The sequence below is a fragment of the Myxocyprinus asiaticus genome, chromosome 29 (assembly GCF_019703515.2).
Source record: "Myxocyprinus asiaticus isolate MX2 ecotype Aquarium Trade chromosome 29, UBuf_Myxa_2, whole genome shotgun sequence".
Taxonomy (NCBI): domain Eukaryota; kingdom Metazoa; phylum Chordata; class Actinopteri; order Cypriniformes; family Catostomidae; genus Myxocyprinus; species Myxocyprinus asiaticus.
Genome location: NC_059372.1, coordinates 11169869 through 11186583, shown reverse-complemented (window position 1 = coordinate 11186583; position 16715 = coordinate 11169869). Strand labels below are relative to the sequence as shown.

General features: G+C 37.8%; 1 protein-coding gene across 5 annotated transcripts in view; it reads right to left on the bottom strand.

Moving 5' to 3' along the window:
- agap2 (ArfGAP with GTPase domain, ankyrin repeat and PH domain 2) overlaps window positions 1-12522 on the bottom strand; it is a 41123-nt gene extending 28601 nt beyond the window's left edge. For 3 of the 5 annotated variants that reach the window (XM_051662834.1, XM_051662835.1, XM_051662837.1), the window contains exons 1-4: window positions 12210-12522; window positions 1450-1508; window positions 614-701; window positions 424-509 (exon numbers count right to left, since the gene is read on the bottom strand). In XM_051662834.1, the coding sequence (XP_051518794.1) occupies window positions 424-509; window positions 614-701; window positions 1450-1508; window positions 12210-12372 (396 nt within the window). In that variant the 5' untranslated portion in view covers window positions 12373-12522. Of the gene's footprint in view, window positions 1-423; window positions 510-613; window positions 702-1449; window positions 1509-5627; window positions 7453-12209 lie in introns of those variants that run through there. The other 2 variants (XM_051662836.1, XM_051662838.1) reach the window with 2 other exon arrangements.
- Window positions 12523-16715: the final 4193 nt, after the last annotated feature.

Genomic DNA, 16715 nt, shown 5'->3' with positions numbered 1-16715 from the left:
TACATCAGGGATATTATAATATTAATGATGAGATAATATTTAGTCTTTGGTACACTTTGTATTGAGCAAGCTCATGTGTTGTTGCTTTACAAAATGTGTCAAAATGCAACGCAAGTCTGTGTTCTCAGCATTGCAACAAGGGGCACTAAAGCTTCTACAGTCATTTTTCTCTCTCAGGTCAATTACTGTCATGGCGGGGCAACAGTTTGAACAGAATCATGCCAAAAAAGCTTTAAAGAAACACAGATAATTGATGGTAACTCCTTGAAGACTGAGGTTTGTTACTACCACTGAAACTTGCAAGAACGCACAATAAGTATGTACAACGAGACAGCACACTTGCGATACGTTAGCCAGGCATTTACATCTGCATTTGCACACTTGCATATATATATTTTGGCCTAAGTGCACATACACACACACCTGTGCATTTGGTGGGCCAGATTCCTCACGTATCAGCAATAACTGACTCTGTCCCTCCACCAACACCTCCTTTTTATATCTTCCACCTAACAGAAAAGAAAAAGGTGAAAATTAAGATAGCTAAAATGCTGCAAAATGGTTAAAATGACACTCTAGAAAGAGACGATGAGAACAAGCACAAAGCTCTTACCCTCATGCGATTCAAGAGGAAGGTAACTTCCTGTGATGAATCTGTTTACAAGCGCAGATTTTCCACTGCGAATGCTCCCAAGAACCCCCTGCATGTGCCAGAAAGGATTACATTTTTAATCATCTTTTCACACAAAAGAATGTACATATAGTATGATTATGCATGTAGTGCATCTGCTATTTTCTGCTTTTATTCCTTAAATCTTAATTTTTATACACATTTTGCTTTGAGGTGTCTATTGTGTAACTTTAGCAAGCTGTGACATTACATTAATGCATCCCCCCCACAAAAACTGTTGTTGTAATACAGTTCAGAGTGTCAACTACTATTATGTGTAGTTTTTTATAAAAACAAATGATAAATAATAGGAATGGTTTAATTGCTGTAAACAAACATTGCAATTCTGCTACACTGAGTCTCTGAGTGTTAGGCGAAATACAAATAGACATACAGTATGATAATTGTTGACATACAGTAACAGTACAGAGCTGTAAAATAAATGTTAATTGCATAGTTCAGATAATTTCATCTTGGATGAATTTGATATTTTGGCTAATCTTAGCAAAGTTTGAGACATTTGCTGTCTTTAAATGTCATTGATGTCTAAGAAAAGCAATTGAGATATTAAATAGATCTTGTTTGTGATTTTTATTTCTTATGGGCAAATACGTATCCTTACTCAGTAGTATGGTACCAATTTAAATTGCATCTTTTTTTTCAGTGCTCTTAACAAATTGAAATACTGTTCCATAAATGAGTGTATTGGGAGATATGATACTGATGTTGAGAACTGATTAAAGAATAATAATAATAATAATAATAATAATAGCTCTTACCAATCTCAGCTCCGGAATAGTTCGAGTTAGGGTCCATTCCTGGCTATTGGCGCATGATGCTGAAAAAAAGAAAAGTCAGTTAGGTCATAACTCAGAGTCTAGGCCTCAAATATGGAGTAATAGAACTAGTTATATGGAGTAAAAATAATTTTTTTATTTTTTATTTTAAGAAAAGTTGGTGGGTGGTGCTTTCTTGTGCAAAAGTCACCACAATGCTAGGGTGTTGCTATGTGGTTGCAAGGAGTTTGCTTGCTGGCTCAAGTCAAAATAGTCCACCCCAAAGTCTCTTTAATATTCTGGTCCCTCCCTAGATATGGCTCTGGTCCTTCCTTCCATGTAAGTTTCCATTGTATGGAAAAAGGAATCATTCATTAGAGTTAGACCAATATATCGATTTTACCGATTAATCGGTGCCGATAGTTGCTTTATGGAACTATCAGTTATCAGCAAAAAATCTATGCTGAAAATTTTTCATTATTTGTTTTATTCTTCATCAATAAACCTCATCTGGTAAAATATATACTGTACATAAATATATACTGTACATAAAAACCCTTCATCTGGTGAATATATAGGCTATAAAAAGCTTCATTTGGTAAAAACTTACATATAGAGCATTGTAAGGTAGCCAAGTCTCTGTAATTTCAAAATGAGAGTCCACCTTGTATTTCAGACTTGCTTATAGTTGAAAGACTAATTTTTTGGGGGGTTATTATTGAGATTTTGGTTGCACAATAAACTGATTTTGGGATTTTATTCATTTTGGAATCTTGTAGCCTCAGTGTCTGTACCCTTCATAGTAAGAGAAGTTAAAACATTTTTTTTAGAATTTTTTCTTTATCTATAAATCGATAAAAAAAACAACTATCAGCCGATTTATTGGTTATCAGCCTTTTCCACCACCTTAGTTATCGGTATCAGCAAATTCCACTACCGGTCGACTTCTATCCTTCATATTTGTACCACAAATGGTGCAAGAGTTATTTAATGAATTTCAATACTTACGATTAGGGGTGTGATCAGATCACTAACTTAAGTTTGAGCAATAGTAAAAGTGTGCTTGCCTTAACAGGAATCACTAATAGAATCATAGCAGAAAAATAAACGAATGAATCACATAACATAATGGAGATGGGATCATGTGCTAATTATGTCACCTACTGTATTTCTATTTTCTAAAAAGATCTATTAGATCTATAGTGCAAATCCCCTTGACATCAGTGATATGAACTTCAGATGAGTCACAGGGAGAGGGAGTTTAACACCATTTTATGAACTCTGAACACAACCATCAGATCTATTAAAGAGATATTTCACCCCAAAAATGAAAATACTGTCATGTTGTTCGAAACTTGTTTGACTTTTTTGGAAAAGGAGATGACCCTAGAAAATGAGATAAACCTAACCTGACACAAAAGGAGATGTTAGACAGTTTTAGGGGCTGATCACAGCCTCAGTCACTATTCACTTTCTTTATATGGAAAAAAATATGAAATTGAATGTGACTGAGGCTGTCAATCCCTAACAGTCTGCCTTTTGTGTTGCACAGAAGAAATAAAGTCATATGGGTTTGGAACAACAAGGGCGTGAGTAAGTGATGACAGAATTTTTGGGTGAAATACCCCTATAAAGACTGATCAGAGAAATGACATTATCATCTCTCTTCATGTCAAGCCACATTATCTTTCATGACCATCGAAGTCATGCTATATATTTATGAGGCCACTCTAAATGGTCATCCGTGACAATTTAAACAAAGATCAGGCGTTAAAACATGCCCGTGCTTTAGCACATTTCTGTGCTCCATCGAAATGCAATTTGATTCAGTTCCCTTTAGTGTTATACATCTCTAATAATCCACAGGGTGTGAAGGACTGCAGGTGTATCCATGCAGCAGTGAGCATGGAGCATCCACACCCCTCTCTGCTTTTTATTGAAAGTCTTAGCGTACTCTCACTATTTTTCTGCAGGGCTTTATACCCGGCAATGCTGTCGGCACCAAGTCACTCTTGCGATCTCCTCGTCTTGTGTTGGAGCATCAAGCGTCGGATGTGAAGGGCATGATGCTTTTGTTGCATTGGGCATGGACGCCTTAAAGCAGCTCACGACAAACAGATGCAAGAGTTCACAGCTTAGATTGGAGTACGATCTGAGTTGGCACTCATGTGCAGGTTCCTTTCTCTCGCGCCACCTGCGACATAACGGAAGGGGTTTAACCCCCTTTGAATTCAGCGCAATTCTATGAGGTCATTGTACGCCAGGGCACATCAGATTTAAAGCCAGTGCAGTAAGACTGGCATATATCTGACACACTAACCCCCTCTAAAAGGATGCTCTATGTGTCACATTCTTTTTTACATGCCCCCCCTCGCATACCCTCACTCCTTTTCATTTAATCTGTGGCTCACTCTCTGGCATAACAGCCACACAACAGGCAACTCTCTCAGCCCTCCCTGTTGCCATGACAACCCCACCTCCAGCCGCTGCTTCTGTTCACTCAGAGAACACATACATAAATATTTTGTGCGCGCATGCGTTGTGTGTACAGACTCATCAGATATTTTACTCACCTCATATAGACCACAAATATGTGCACACCAATATTGAACCACTTGTAAGATTATCAATGTTGATGAAACAGGTCAGATACCATTTTACCATAATGACATTCACAGACTTCTCTTCATATCTGTACTGTCGTGGAATACGGACATAGCTTGTAAAAAAAGCCTTTGTTCGTTTTTTAATGGGATAGTTCACTCCAAAATGAAATTTCTGTCATTCAGAGATCCTTCACTCACCCTCATAATGCTCCAAACCTGTGTGAGTTTCATTCTTTCTTGTGTGGAACACAAAAGGAGATGTTAGGCAGACTGTTCGCTTTTGACACCATTCACTTTTTTTTTTTATTGCATCTTTTTTCCATAATGGAAGAAAGAAAATCGTAAAGGTGTTGGAACATGACGGTGAGTAATTAATAAAATAATTTACATTTTTTAGAGAACTATGCCTTTCCAGGGAGTAAACCATGTTCTTTTGATGCACACAAATGAGTTGAACCCTCATTATCTACATTTTCTTTTGACAGGTACTAATAAGGGATGATCATTTGAAAAACTACACTTTAGGCTTCTACTCTTGAGATTTAATCAAAATGTTAATTTAGACATTACTCTTAAAAGTATGATTGAAATACATGTGGCAAGGGTAAAGCTCATTCCTGAATGTCTGTGGATTTAGATATTCCAAAATTAGATGTCAAAAAAGCAAGCAGAGTGTGTTATTTCGTATTAGATTTTCCACTGTAAAATGAAAACAGTTTAGGGTGTTAAATATGTGGTTGGATATGTTTCAAAATTATGAGGCTGGTTATGAAAAGACTGAAGCTCTGTGGAAGAATGAGATCACAAGACAGGAAGTGGGCGAAACATCAAAGATGGGATTAGGACATTTGGTAAAATCATGTTGCCTGTGGCGTGGGTATTATCAAATTGGTTTCCCATTCCAATTATTTCAGTTCAGAAACAGAAAAGGTAGGGGGTGGTTGAAAAGAAAAGACCAGGATCTTCTTAACTTCTTAACCCAAGGCATTAGAATTAAGACTAGAGTATACTTCGCTTTTCCGCATGCAACTCCGTCTCGCACACGGTTGAGCACTCAGCCTTTCAAAGTATACTCTTTTGACTGCAAGCCTGTATGGACGAGCTCAACGCTTGAGCACTAGGAATGTTTTATGATACACTTTAGGATAGTGAACGGCAGATGCATGGGCAGACGATGTGCACAGACATGAACTGTCCACATGTCTAGAAAAACTGGACTGCACGCAGACAGTACTGTGCTGATTACAAAATTTGCACAGCGTGCGCAAGATATAGCGGCACTCAGAAATCCAAAGTATCCTTTGTCCTTCGATAATACCAGAATTCTGTCTCTGTGGATCACAATAAACAGTGTGACATGTCCCACGTCAATGTGAAAAATGAATGTGAACTAAAACATCAAGAAAGAAATGTTAGCTTTTTGTAAATGTATTACTCTATGACATAACCTTCAGTGATGAAAATGTTGTAGATATATTGAAGATGAACCTAAAGATGACATGGTGTGACCCCCCTCTCATTTTTTTAAGGCAACTGAGATGTTGAGTTGTGTTTGTGAGAGTAATGTTCTCCTACCTTCCTCCTCGCTGGATTCCCTCTGAATGGAGCTATAGATTGGGGTCACAATGGTCGTACTGGTTGCCACTGGAGTGCTCTTGGTAAAAATGCCACTAATAAATCTCAGCATCTTGCGGTCACGTGCCGAAGCCCCCTGGGACTGAGCCGTCCTAAAGTCAGATGTCATATGGCCAGCCTTGCTCTTCAGGAGGTCCTCCGAGAGACAATTCAGGTCACTGTTGTCCAAGGTTCGACTCTTTCCCTTGCGTTGAGGCTTGGATATCAAGGCAACAGGGGTTGGCAGAGATGTAGATCCTGCCTTTAATCTCTCGGCTCGAGGACTTTGGGTTTGCATGGACATTATATCACCGTCAGTGGGCCTCATCATCCCAACACCTCCTTTGAGGTCTTCATCACAAGGTTTGACCTCGCTTACAGCCCACGATGCCCGGAAAGATCCAGGAGTAGGGCTGTTCGGGGATTGGATCCTGGTCCGACTGTCCTTACGATCAAGGCTCTTCGAGGAGGCATGGATGTTCTCTCTGGACTCCTTGAATTCACGACTACTGCCGTGAGCTTTGAGGAGAGACACGGGTCGCTGGGTTGCACGAACTGGGATATCACAGAGATGCTGAGGAACCTTGGTTTGAGACTTTCCTGTGGATTCTCTGGCCCTTCCATTTTCTGTGTTGAGCGATATTATTGATTTTTGCCTATCACTGGGATGAACACAATCTGTAAAAATTGCTTTGTCCTTCCTTGGGCTTTGGAGTATTTCCTGTTCCTCTGAGAATTTTATGGATTCTTCAGCCTCCAGCTCCACAGCCTCAACCATTTTCTGGCATTCCTGGCCTTCATTATTGGATCCACTGTGTTTAAGATGCTTTGTTCCACAAGCATCATTCACAGTTCCCTCCAAAGTTTGCCTGGGCATTTCCAATTCATGTTCTTCAGTGGTCTCTACCTTTACCAGGGTAAGGGAGATAAGGTAGGTGGTTTTTGACTGGGATGGGCCGGATCGGTTCATGTGGTCCAGAATTTCCCAACAAATCAAGGACAGAAATAAATTTAAAGTACTAAATAATCACTTGTTCAGTGGCTTCTACAGCAAATCCATCAGACAGAAAGAAATTCATGTAACTAGCCTATGTCAAAGAAAAGGGCTGAAGTGTGACCCCGTTCCCCAGAGTGAACAAAATTTCTCTCAGTGTCTTTTGTGCTCTTGCAAACCACTGTGTCTCTTCACAAACCTCAGATTCCATGTCATTCTCTGCGTTTTGCTGTTCTCGATTCCTCTCACACCTATGTTAAGCATGCAGAAATATGCTCACCTCTCGACACTTGCATGATAAGCATGCTCATGATTTAATTGACTACATTCAACAAGAGGCCGTTTCAAAGGCAAAATGACAACGTACGCAGTACAAATCAGAGAGAAAATTGAGTCAAGGACAACACAAAGTAGAATTACATCTGGAAGGTGTGCAGAGCTGTTACCCTCACATCAAGGCACATCACCAACCTGCTCCATCTGTGAAGAGTGAATCACAGAAGTCAGTCTCCATGACACATGGATCGTTGGAGATAGTTATGGCAAATCCAGAGAGAGAAATCCCAGTGTCCTCACAGAGAGTCTATTCATCACGTCTTCAGTGATCTGTGCGTCAAGCGGTAGGGGATGTCAATAAAAGCAGACACGCGAGACGAGCATGCTCTGTTCAAGAAAGGAAGAAGCATCTCATGCCAAAGGTTCAGACGAATAACGCATCATGAACAGGGGTCTTTCGGTTCTCTCCAGTGGAAGGTCTTTTTCAAACCCACACAGAACAGCACTGAGCAGGAATACCCTGCTTCTCTCTCCATCTCCCGCCCCTCTCTCTCTCTCTCTCTCTGCCCTTGTCACCAGCCAGACAGCTCCCAGCCTCTGCTTTTCACAACCTGCTACCCCCTCCCCTCTTCTCTCTCCTCTCCCTCCCCTTCTCTCTCTTCTCTAACTTACACACTATACGCTGCTCAAATGTGAGAATCAGTGATGTGTCGAGGAATAAAGGCAGACTTGCAAAGCTCGCAAGATCTGATGAGGAAGAGAGGTCAACCACACAAGAAAAACACAAATATGTAATGTGCAAAGCCGATCAAGACATTTCAATAAAAAAAGGAGGCCATTTTGCACTGTATCCAGTGCTGTGTCAGGCAGCAACATGCCACATATCACAGTCACAGTCAGTACAGTGATTCAAGAGCCGCTATGTCCCCCCACCTTTTCCTTCCCAGACACTGAGCTTGCTTGTTACCAAGGTATTCTGGGGCTTAACTCCGCCTCCACCATGATCTGATTCCATTTAGTCTCTGGCTCTCTTTTGCTTATCTCCATATCTAACCCACTGCTCTGTGCATTCACTGTCCTGACTAAGGTGTGTATGAGTGTGTGAGGGCATGCAATATAATTGATGACTTCATTGATTAATCTGTTTGTCAAGTGGGGTGTATTGCAGAACTACTAAACTTGAATTGACACAACTGAGAGTATCAGATCACTAAATATTTTTTCAATCGTTTTTCAGTAGCGTCTGGTAGCGGAAATAATTTTCTAAAAATTATTCATGAGAAGCCATGTAGGGTTTGCAAATCAATAATACATGATATTGATTGCTATCAATCATGAGGACAGTTGTCACAATTCCATATAAGATTAAATAGAGTTAACATTTATTTGCGTAAACTATTTATGGCATAATATTTGAAGATGCCACTATGCAACATTTTCCTAAAGTGGCTAACTCTTTTGCACAGTACTGTATATACACTCACTGAGCACTTTATTAGGAACACTATGGTCCTAATAAAGTGCCAGACGTTGTCTTCTGCAGTTGTAGCCCATCATCCTCAAGGTTCGACGTGTTGTGCATTCTGAGATGCTATTTTGATCACTACAATTGTACAGAGAGGTTATCTGCGTTACCATAGCCTTTCTGTCAGCTCGAACCAGTCTGGCCATTCTCTGTTGACCTCTCTCATCAACAAGGCATTTCCTCCGCAGAACTGCCGCTCACTGGATGTTTTTAGTTTTTGTTTGAGACTGTTGTGCGTGAAAATCCCAGGAGATCAGCAGTTACAGAAATAATCAAACCAGCCCGTCTGGCACCAAAAATTATGCCACGGTCAAAATCACAGAGATCATATTTTTTCCACATTCTGATGGTTAATGTGAACATTAACTGAAGTTCCTGACCCGTATCTGCGTGACTTTAGGCATTGCACTGCTGCCACACGATTGGCTGATTAGATCACATGAATAAGAAGGTGTACAGGTGCTCAGTGAGTGTAAATACAGTATACTATATATTTAAATGTATATACATTTTATAGATTTTTTCTAAGAGTAACAAAACAACACAAAACAACCCAGGCCAGATTACACCTTTTAGCATACTAAAAATTGTGTGGCTTATGAGGCAAGGTGTGCAATTTCTTTAACTACATGGAATTTCTGTAACTCTGATTTAAGATTTAGGCTGGACGGACAAAAAATTGGTGAAAAAAACCCATTGATTTCCATTAAAGATGCACTCAGTAACTTTTGTCTTTGTGTAATCTTGGACTTACACTGACTGCTTGGATGCAGCATCATTTATAATCAATAGTTTTCAGTTTCAGATGCCATTGTAGAAATTTAGTATTCACAGTCAGCTATGATTACTTTAATCAATGAGTGAAAGTGTCAAATAACAGGACAGTTACTGAGATTAAGCGACAAGTATTCGGCTGGTCATGTGATTCGAACATGGCAGCCCACATGTGTGGTGTGGACCCTCTCCATGTAAATTAAAACAGCTTTTATAAGGTTACTGATATGACTGGAGTCTTCATGTTAATGTGAGCGGTAATGATTTCCTACATACAGTATATTGCCACATTACAATGTTTGTCTTTAGGAGTTAAACTTTTTTAATGAGGAAAAAATTAGGGGCCGGAATCATATCTTAAGATCAGAATATGATAGAGACTATGAGATAGACCCTTTTAAGTTAGGGCAGTAATCAACCACCCAAAACACTTTAGCAACACCCTAGTAACCACCCAGATCACCCTAGCAACTGCATAGCAACATGCTAAAAATGACTCAGAACACCTTAGCAACCACACAACAATGCCCTGGCAACCACACAGAACACTCTAGCATCATGGCACTGCATTTTGCATTGGCAAACACAACTCAAATTTTCTTCAGAAAATGAAAAAAGTCAAGCTTATTTATTCATATAATATATATGTTCTACTGTATTATATTCTCTGTCCTGAAATTTTACAGTAGCCATTTCTGTCTTGGAGATCTCGCACTCATAAACATGTTTTCCCCTGTCTCTCTTTCCTCCCTAAATCGCCGTCACTCTGCAAGTCTCCCACTCTCTTGGCTCCCTGCAGTATAAGCAAGATTTAAATATGTCAGTCCTATTCCCAAATCTCTATGCTTAAAAGCCAACAGCAGACTTTCTCTCTCCAGTTTTCTTTATTTTTATTTCTTTTCTGTCAAGTACCCTTTCTGCCTTTTAATCCATATGTTATTTGGACTATTTGGGCTAATGAATGATATTCAAAGACCATCCACTTGTTTTTTTATTTATCTTGATTTTAACTATTGCTCTGCCACTTTGTTTACAGGATTAGTGGTGCTTGCTAAGGCAAGCAATCAGACTGGAGGATGATGAAACAAAATCTCATACACGCACATTAAAGGAGGGACTCAAGCCATATTTAGTGACCAGAATATCATAGACACTTGAGGGCGGGCTCTTTTGACATGGGCAAGTAATAAACCACCTAGCAACCACCTTGAACTCCCAAGCATCGTGGCGGTGAGTTTTGCACATATTACCACAGAAATTTAATAAAAAAACAGAACAAAACGTTAAAATCTAGTTTTAAATGTTGTGCATTTAAGAAACAGAGCATCCGTGAGATTCAGTTGATATTGTCTTAATATTCAGCTGCAATCTAGATCAAAGGACACATAATCTCACACAAGCAGAAGTATGGGGAGGAAGTACATTACACAGAGTATCAACAAACACTTGATTAAATGTGCATTAGTCACTGTCAGCATAAGTTCAACCCTGTGAAATACGTACTGTATGGACACTTGCGAACATGAAACCGATTAGTAAATATTGCAACCTAAAGCAAGGATTTACCCTTTATTTACATTTACATTTATTCATTTGGCAGACGCTTTTATCCAAAGCAACTTACAAGAGAGGAATACATAAGCGAATCATCTTAGGAGACAGTGGTATGAAAAGTGCTGTATTACAAAGTATCACTAGCATCATAATAGTATTCAAAACAGAATAAAGTGCAACAGAATTCTTTTTTTTTTTTTTTTTTTAATGACTGGTTAAGTGCTCATGGAAAAGACCACCTTGAACTCCCTTTTAACCTTTATGTCCACTTAAAGGGATAGTTTATCTAAATATGAAAACTTGTGTCATAATTTCTGTCATCACCTCATGTTATCCCAAACCTGTATGATTTTTTTACCTCAGGAGACGCAAAATGTTAACCTCTGTCAACTTTCATTGTATGGAACAAAGATGCAATGGAAGTGAATGGTGACTGAGACTAACATTCTGCCTAACATCTCCTTTTGTATTTCATGGAGGAAAGAAATCTAAAGGTGAGTAAATAATGACAGAATTTTCATTTGTCAGTGAACTATCCCTTTAAATTTGCAAGGCTGGACAGATTTGCAAGGCTTGACAGCAACAGATGACAGATAAATTAAAAACTGGTTCCCTCATTTCAAAGAAAGAGGAATCTTGAGGAAAATATAATACAAATAATTGGGTCAGACACAGAAATTAAGAGTAGCACTGCAGACAGGTGGTGCCTGAGATGTAAAGGATGTGGTTTCGTGGGCATCAAGACAGCGTCAGACAGGAAATGGACCAGCACTTCGCCACCATGATGACGTCTCTAAGATGGTGATTATGTTTCAACGTGCGCCTGTCTGAAGTAACATCCACGATTCTTCTTGTACATCCAGACTGTAGTAACTGCTATTAGTATCATCACGGTGTAATGGAGGAACATGTGTTTGTGGAGATGTTTGTTGGATAAATAACTTCATTTAAAATGTGATAAAACTGGCACATTTTGGGATATGATGACATTTTATATGGTGACGCTGGACATGACAAACGTAATAGGCAAAAATGTAACAATCAAATGCAGTCAAACCATTAAAAAAAGGTGTCATTTCTAACTGTTTAAGGCCACATTAAAACAAGGTGTATAAATAAAACATTGAAGCACTGCTGTGACAAACAGGTTTCTAGTAGGATTAGAAAACATATGCTTCTTTGAGAAGAAATTGGAATCTCAAACAGCATGTTGTTTATGTATCGATGAGTTTATAATGCACTTTGCAATATGTTTTCAGAACAAAGGCTTCTCTTAGGTAAGTATAGACCCCTAAACACCCTTAAAGTAAACATTCAACTTTGCAAAATGATATGGGAATCTATCATTATTTCTACTAGGGGACAAAAAGAATAAGCCCATAATATCTATGAGACATTTGAAATAAACAGCCAAGCTCACCTTGTATGCTGTGCAGAAAAACCTTAAGTCCTGTTTTGAGCTGCTGATCTTCAACTCTCTCCAGCTGTTTGAGAAACTTATTTAGAGTTTTTTGCAAGCTTTCATGCCTTCGCACCTCTGCTCTAATTGCAGTTGAATTTGTAACTTTAATTGTGCTATTCATATTTAAACCAATGAGACTGCTCAAATTGCATGGAGTCTCTCCTGTAACCCATCGGCATTTCCTGCCCGTTCCTTCATGTCAGTGTCACGTACAACAGCAGATAGTCGCGTAACTCTAATGTATGCAGCTTCACAGAGCAGAAGTAGATTTGCTCGCATGAATTTCCTCTGTCTCTATACGAATTCACTTCCTGATTTTAAAAAGTGTCACCATCTCATAGGCTGTTCTCATGCAAACAGGATTTTGTGGTAAATTCAAGGCAACCGTTTTGAAAAAAAAAGAAAAAAAAAGTCTTGGTTTCAAAATGCAGATAAGGTTTCAAAAAAGACAGCCTCAAGATTATTTTCAGATTTAGAGTTGGGATGGTGAAATCTAACCATACCATAGATATGGCTAAAACAACTAATTTTATTAAGATTAAGGGCTAGTAGCCAAATACCTATAGTCTGACAAGGGTATTTTTCATAAATGTCAGGTTGGGGCAGGTTGTCACATTTATATGGGACAAATTGTCACACGTGTAATACGGTTTATAATTATAATATTGGTTGGATATGTTTGTATTTCTGGTTACCGTTGTGTCAACCAGGGTCAAAATTAAGGGGGCCTTGGGGCAAAAATGCCACAAAAAGTAACAAAAATAATTCAAAATGTGGGGGCAAAAATGTCAATGTAAGAAATGATTCCGTTTTCAATTATAACATCTGATACGTTTATTAATATTCTATTATGCTCCTAGTTATACATATTATCTCATAGTCAATGTTGATTCAAGAATTTATATTTATGAATTGATTAAATAGAAGTATTTAATATTAACAGATGAGACACTGTTTGTTTTGTATGGTTAAAACACAGTTTCCCTCATAAAGGTAAACAATGCCCCATAAAATCAAATTTGGGGGGCAAATATTGCCGCTTAAGGTAAAAGTTCATTTCTGAGACTGGTGTATTATATTAACATTTTTTCGTGGGCAATAATAGTGGAAATGTTCAACAGCCGTTTTGGAGGCAAAGTTATGTGCATATACAAAAACTGACTATCAAAAATAAAAAAGTGTGACAATTTGACCCGGTCTCTCCTTTGTGGTAATTCTTTTGCCATTTTGTTTGCTATAAACTTAAAGGGATAGTTCACTCAAAAATGAAAATTCTCTCATCATTTACTCACCCTCATGCCATCCCAGATGTGTCTAACTTTCTTTCTTCTGCTGAACACAAACAAAGATTTTTAAAAGAATATTTCTGCTCTGTAGGTCCATACAATGCAAGTGAATGGTGACCAGACCTTTGAAAGTCCAAAAAGCAAATAAAGGCAGCATAAAAGTAAAAGTAGAAAACTAAAAATGGACTAAAATATTGATGTGTTTCTCACCCACATCTATCATACTGCTTCTGAAGACATGGATTAAACCACTGGAGTCATATGGATTACTTTTATGCTGCTTTTTTGTGAACAATTAAACTGCCTCAGGATTCCCCCATAGTGCAATAATGTAAATACATATCTCATGTACATATGTAAATTCACATATTTAATTCAATAACTGTACATACCCCTACCTTGCACATACATTACCACTTGCACATGTACATATGCCATTCTCTTATATGCCCTATTATTTGTATGTCTATTTACACTCCTACCTTGTTTTATATTCTGTCTCACTGTAATGTTCTGTGTGCACTTGTTTCCCCTATCACCAATATATATATATATATATATATATATATATATATATATATATATATATATATATATATATATATATATATAATAAAAAATAAAATAATTCCTTGTGTACGTGAGAACACTTGGCAATAACGCTCATTCTGATTCTGATATTTGGAACTTCAAAGTTTTGGTCACCATTCACTTGCATTGTAAGGACCTACAGAGTTTAGATATTCTTCTAAAAATCTTCATTTATGTTCTGCAGAAGAAAGAAAGTCATACACATCTGGGATGGCATGAAGGTGAGTAAATGATGAGAGAATTTTCATTTTTAGTTGAACGGTCCCTTTAAACTTTGCGAGCTGCAAAAACATATTCTCAAATGTGTTAATAATAATGATAATAAAAAATGTGTACATGTATTTAAAGCTTCGTAGGGTCTGATGGGTGTGGGTCTGTCTTGATCGTGCAGTCCACAACGCAGCATCCAAGGAGGTCTGGACAGCATCCCGTATTACACACACACTGTGACGTCAGTGGGCGGACTAAAGTGTGACGTAGTTTGTTGCTACTCTGCTCAGCCAAAGATGCTCAAGCACACACAGACGCTCTACTTGTGCGCTATTTTTTTTTTATGTCGGTCAACGAGGAGCAGAGCAGCCTCCTTATCCACACCCTCTTTATCACCACATTTATGCATTGAGTAGAGACCTACGTTATTACACATTATGCATTCTGTTAGGCTATTTGTTACATACCGGCCTGTTCCCAAACTTTTCAGAACACTTGAAAAGTCTAAATTAACCATGATAATATATACACTGTTTGAGAAAAGATAACTTTGTCTACCTGGAACTATTTAAACATTACAATTAAACGCTAAATATGATCGCTGCCTACCTTTTCTCAGTGTGATTGATGGGCTGCATGCTTTTATTACATCGCGTTTGGATTATTGTAATTCTCTCTATTTCGGGTTTCCCCAATCTTCATTATTGCGACTACAGATGGTCCAGAATGCAGCTGCAATGCTGTTGACATCTACCAAAAAGTATGATCACATTACTTCAGTCACTGGCTTCCTTTAGAATTCAGTTTAAGATTCTGATGTTTGTCTTTAAAGCCCTCAATGATCAGGCCCCATCATACATTAAAGATCTTATTATTCCATATTCAATTAATATGTCCCTCAGATCTGTGGATAAAGCTCTTTTACGTCTAAGCAGTCGCTGCTCCTCTTTTGTGGAGTCAGTTGCCACATAAGGAACACTTCTTCTATCTCTGTTTTCAAGTCTAGGCTTAAAACGCATTTTTATTCAGTGTTTTTTTTTTTTTAAATAGTATTTTATTGAATTATAAAGTTGTCTGTGCTTTTGCTACCCATCTGTTGTTACTTTTGTTTCTTAATGGTTGATGTATTGCATTACACATTTTATAATGTGTTTATAATAATTCTGTACAGCACTTTGGTCAGTGTAAGCTGTGAATAAATGTGTTATATAAATAAATTTTACTTACTTGCATGTTTGAATAAAGTTAATAATATTTAGAAGTAATGGAGGACAGTTATACTCTGATTTTATTTATTTATTTATTTATTTATTTATTTATTTGAGTTCCTATCTATTTTCTTGTGCATCCTGAAAGTTCAATTCAACAGAATTCTGGTTACATTCTGAAAATCACAGTTTGGGGACGGTTAATATGTCTATTATGGGTGTGATAGTATTTAGGTTGGATAATATTGACAAACTATTTATTTGTATTTATTAATTTACAAATAATCATTTGTAAATATAATAATAATAATAATAATAATAATAATAAATACTATAAAATATGAATAATAAAATAATAATTGGCTTTTGCTTGAGAGTGTTGTATAGATACAAGTATCGTCTATGTTGAAGTCCCTTTCTATTTTTTTACTAATAGTTATCTCTGCATATTAAGCTGGATTAGGAGAAAGTATTTTAACACTGAAAAAGTTACATACTTCAGCTTTATTTTTATTTCATTTTTTAAAATAATAATAAAACAATTATGGAAACTGGCTTTTGCTTGAGAGGCTGCTACAATTATAAGTATTTTATTTTATTGGATTTTCTCTCTATTTTATGTGCATCCCGAAATGTCCATTCAAAAGGAATTTACATTCTGAAAATCACAATTTGGGGACTGTTGATCTTTCTAGTTTGGCTGTGATGGTATTTACTATGGATGATAATGATATCAACTAATCCAGTGACAATATAGGCAATAAGAAGATTATTTACTTTTTCATATTGGAGTAGATGTCAAACACATAATGCTCTAGGCCAAATATTACTTCCTCGAAGAAGTCAAATAATACAGCACTTGTTGGGAAAGTGTCAAAAACTCAGTGTTGGTGACTCCAGTAAGGCTTCCTAAGCAACCAATTGGCCCGGTTGCTAGGGTGGGTAGAGTCACGGTGGGTTAACCTCCTTGTGGTCACTATAATGTGGTTCTCGCTCTCGGTGGGGCGTGTGGTGAGTTGTGCGTGGATGCCGCGGAGAATAGCGTGAAGCCTCCATACGAGCTACGTCTCCACGGTAATGCGCTCAACAAGCCAAGTGATAAGATGTGCGGATTGACGGTCTCAGATGCGGAGGCTACTGAGACTCGTCCTTTGCCACCCGGATTGAGG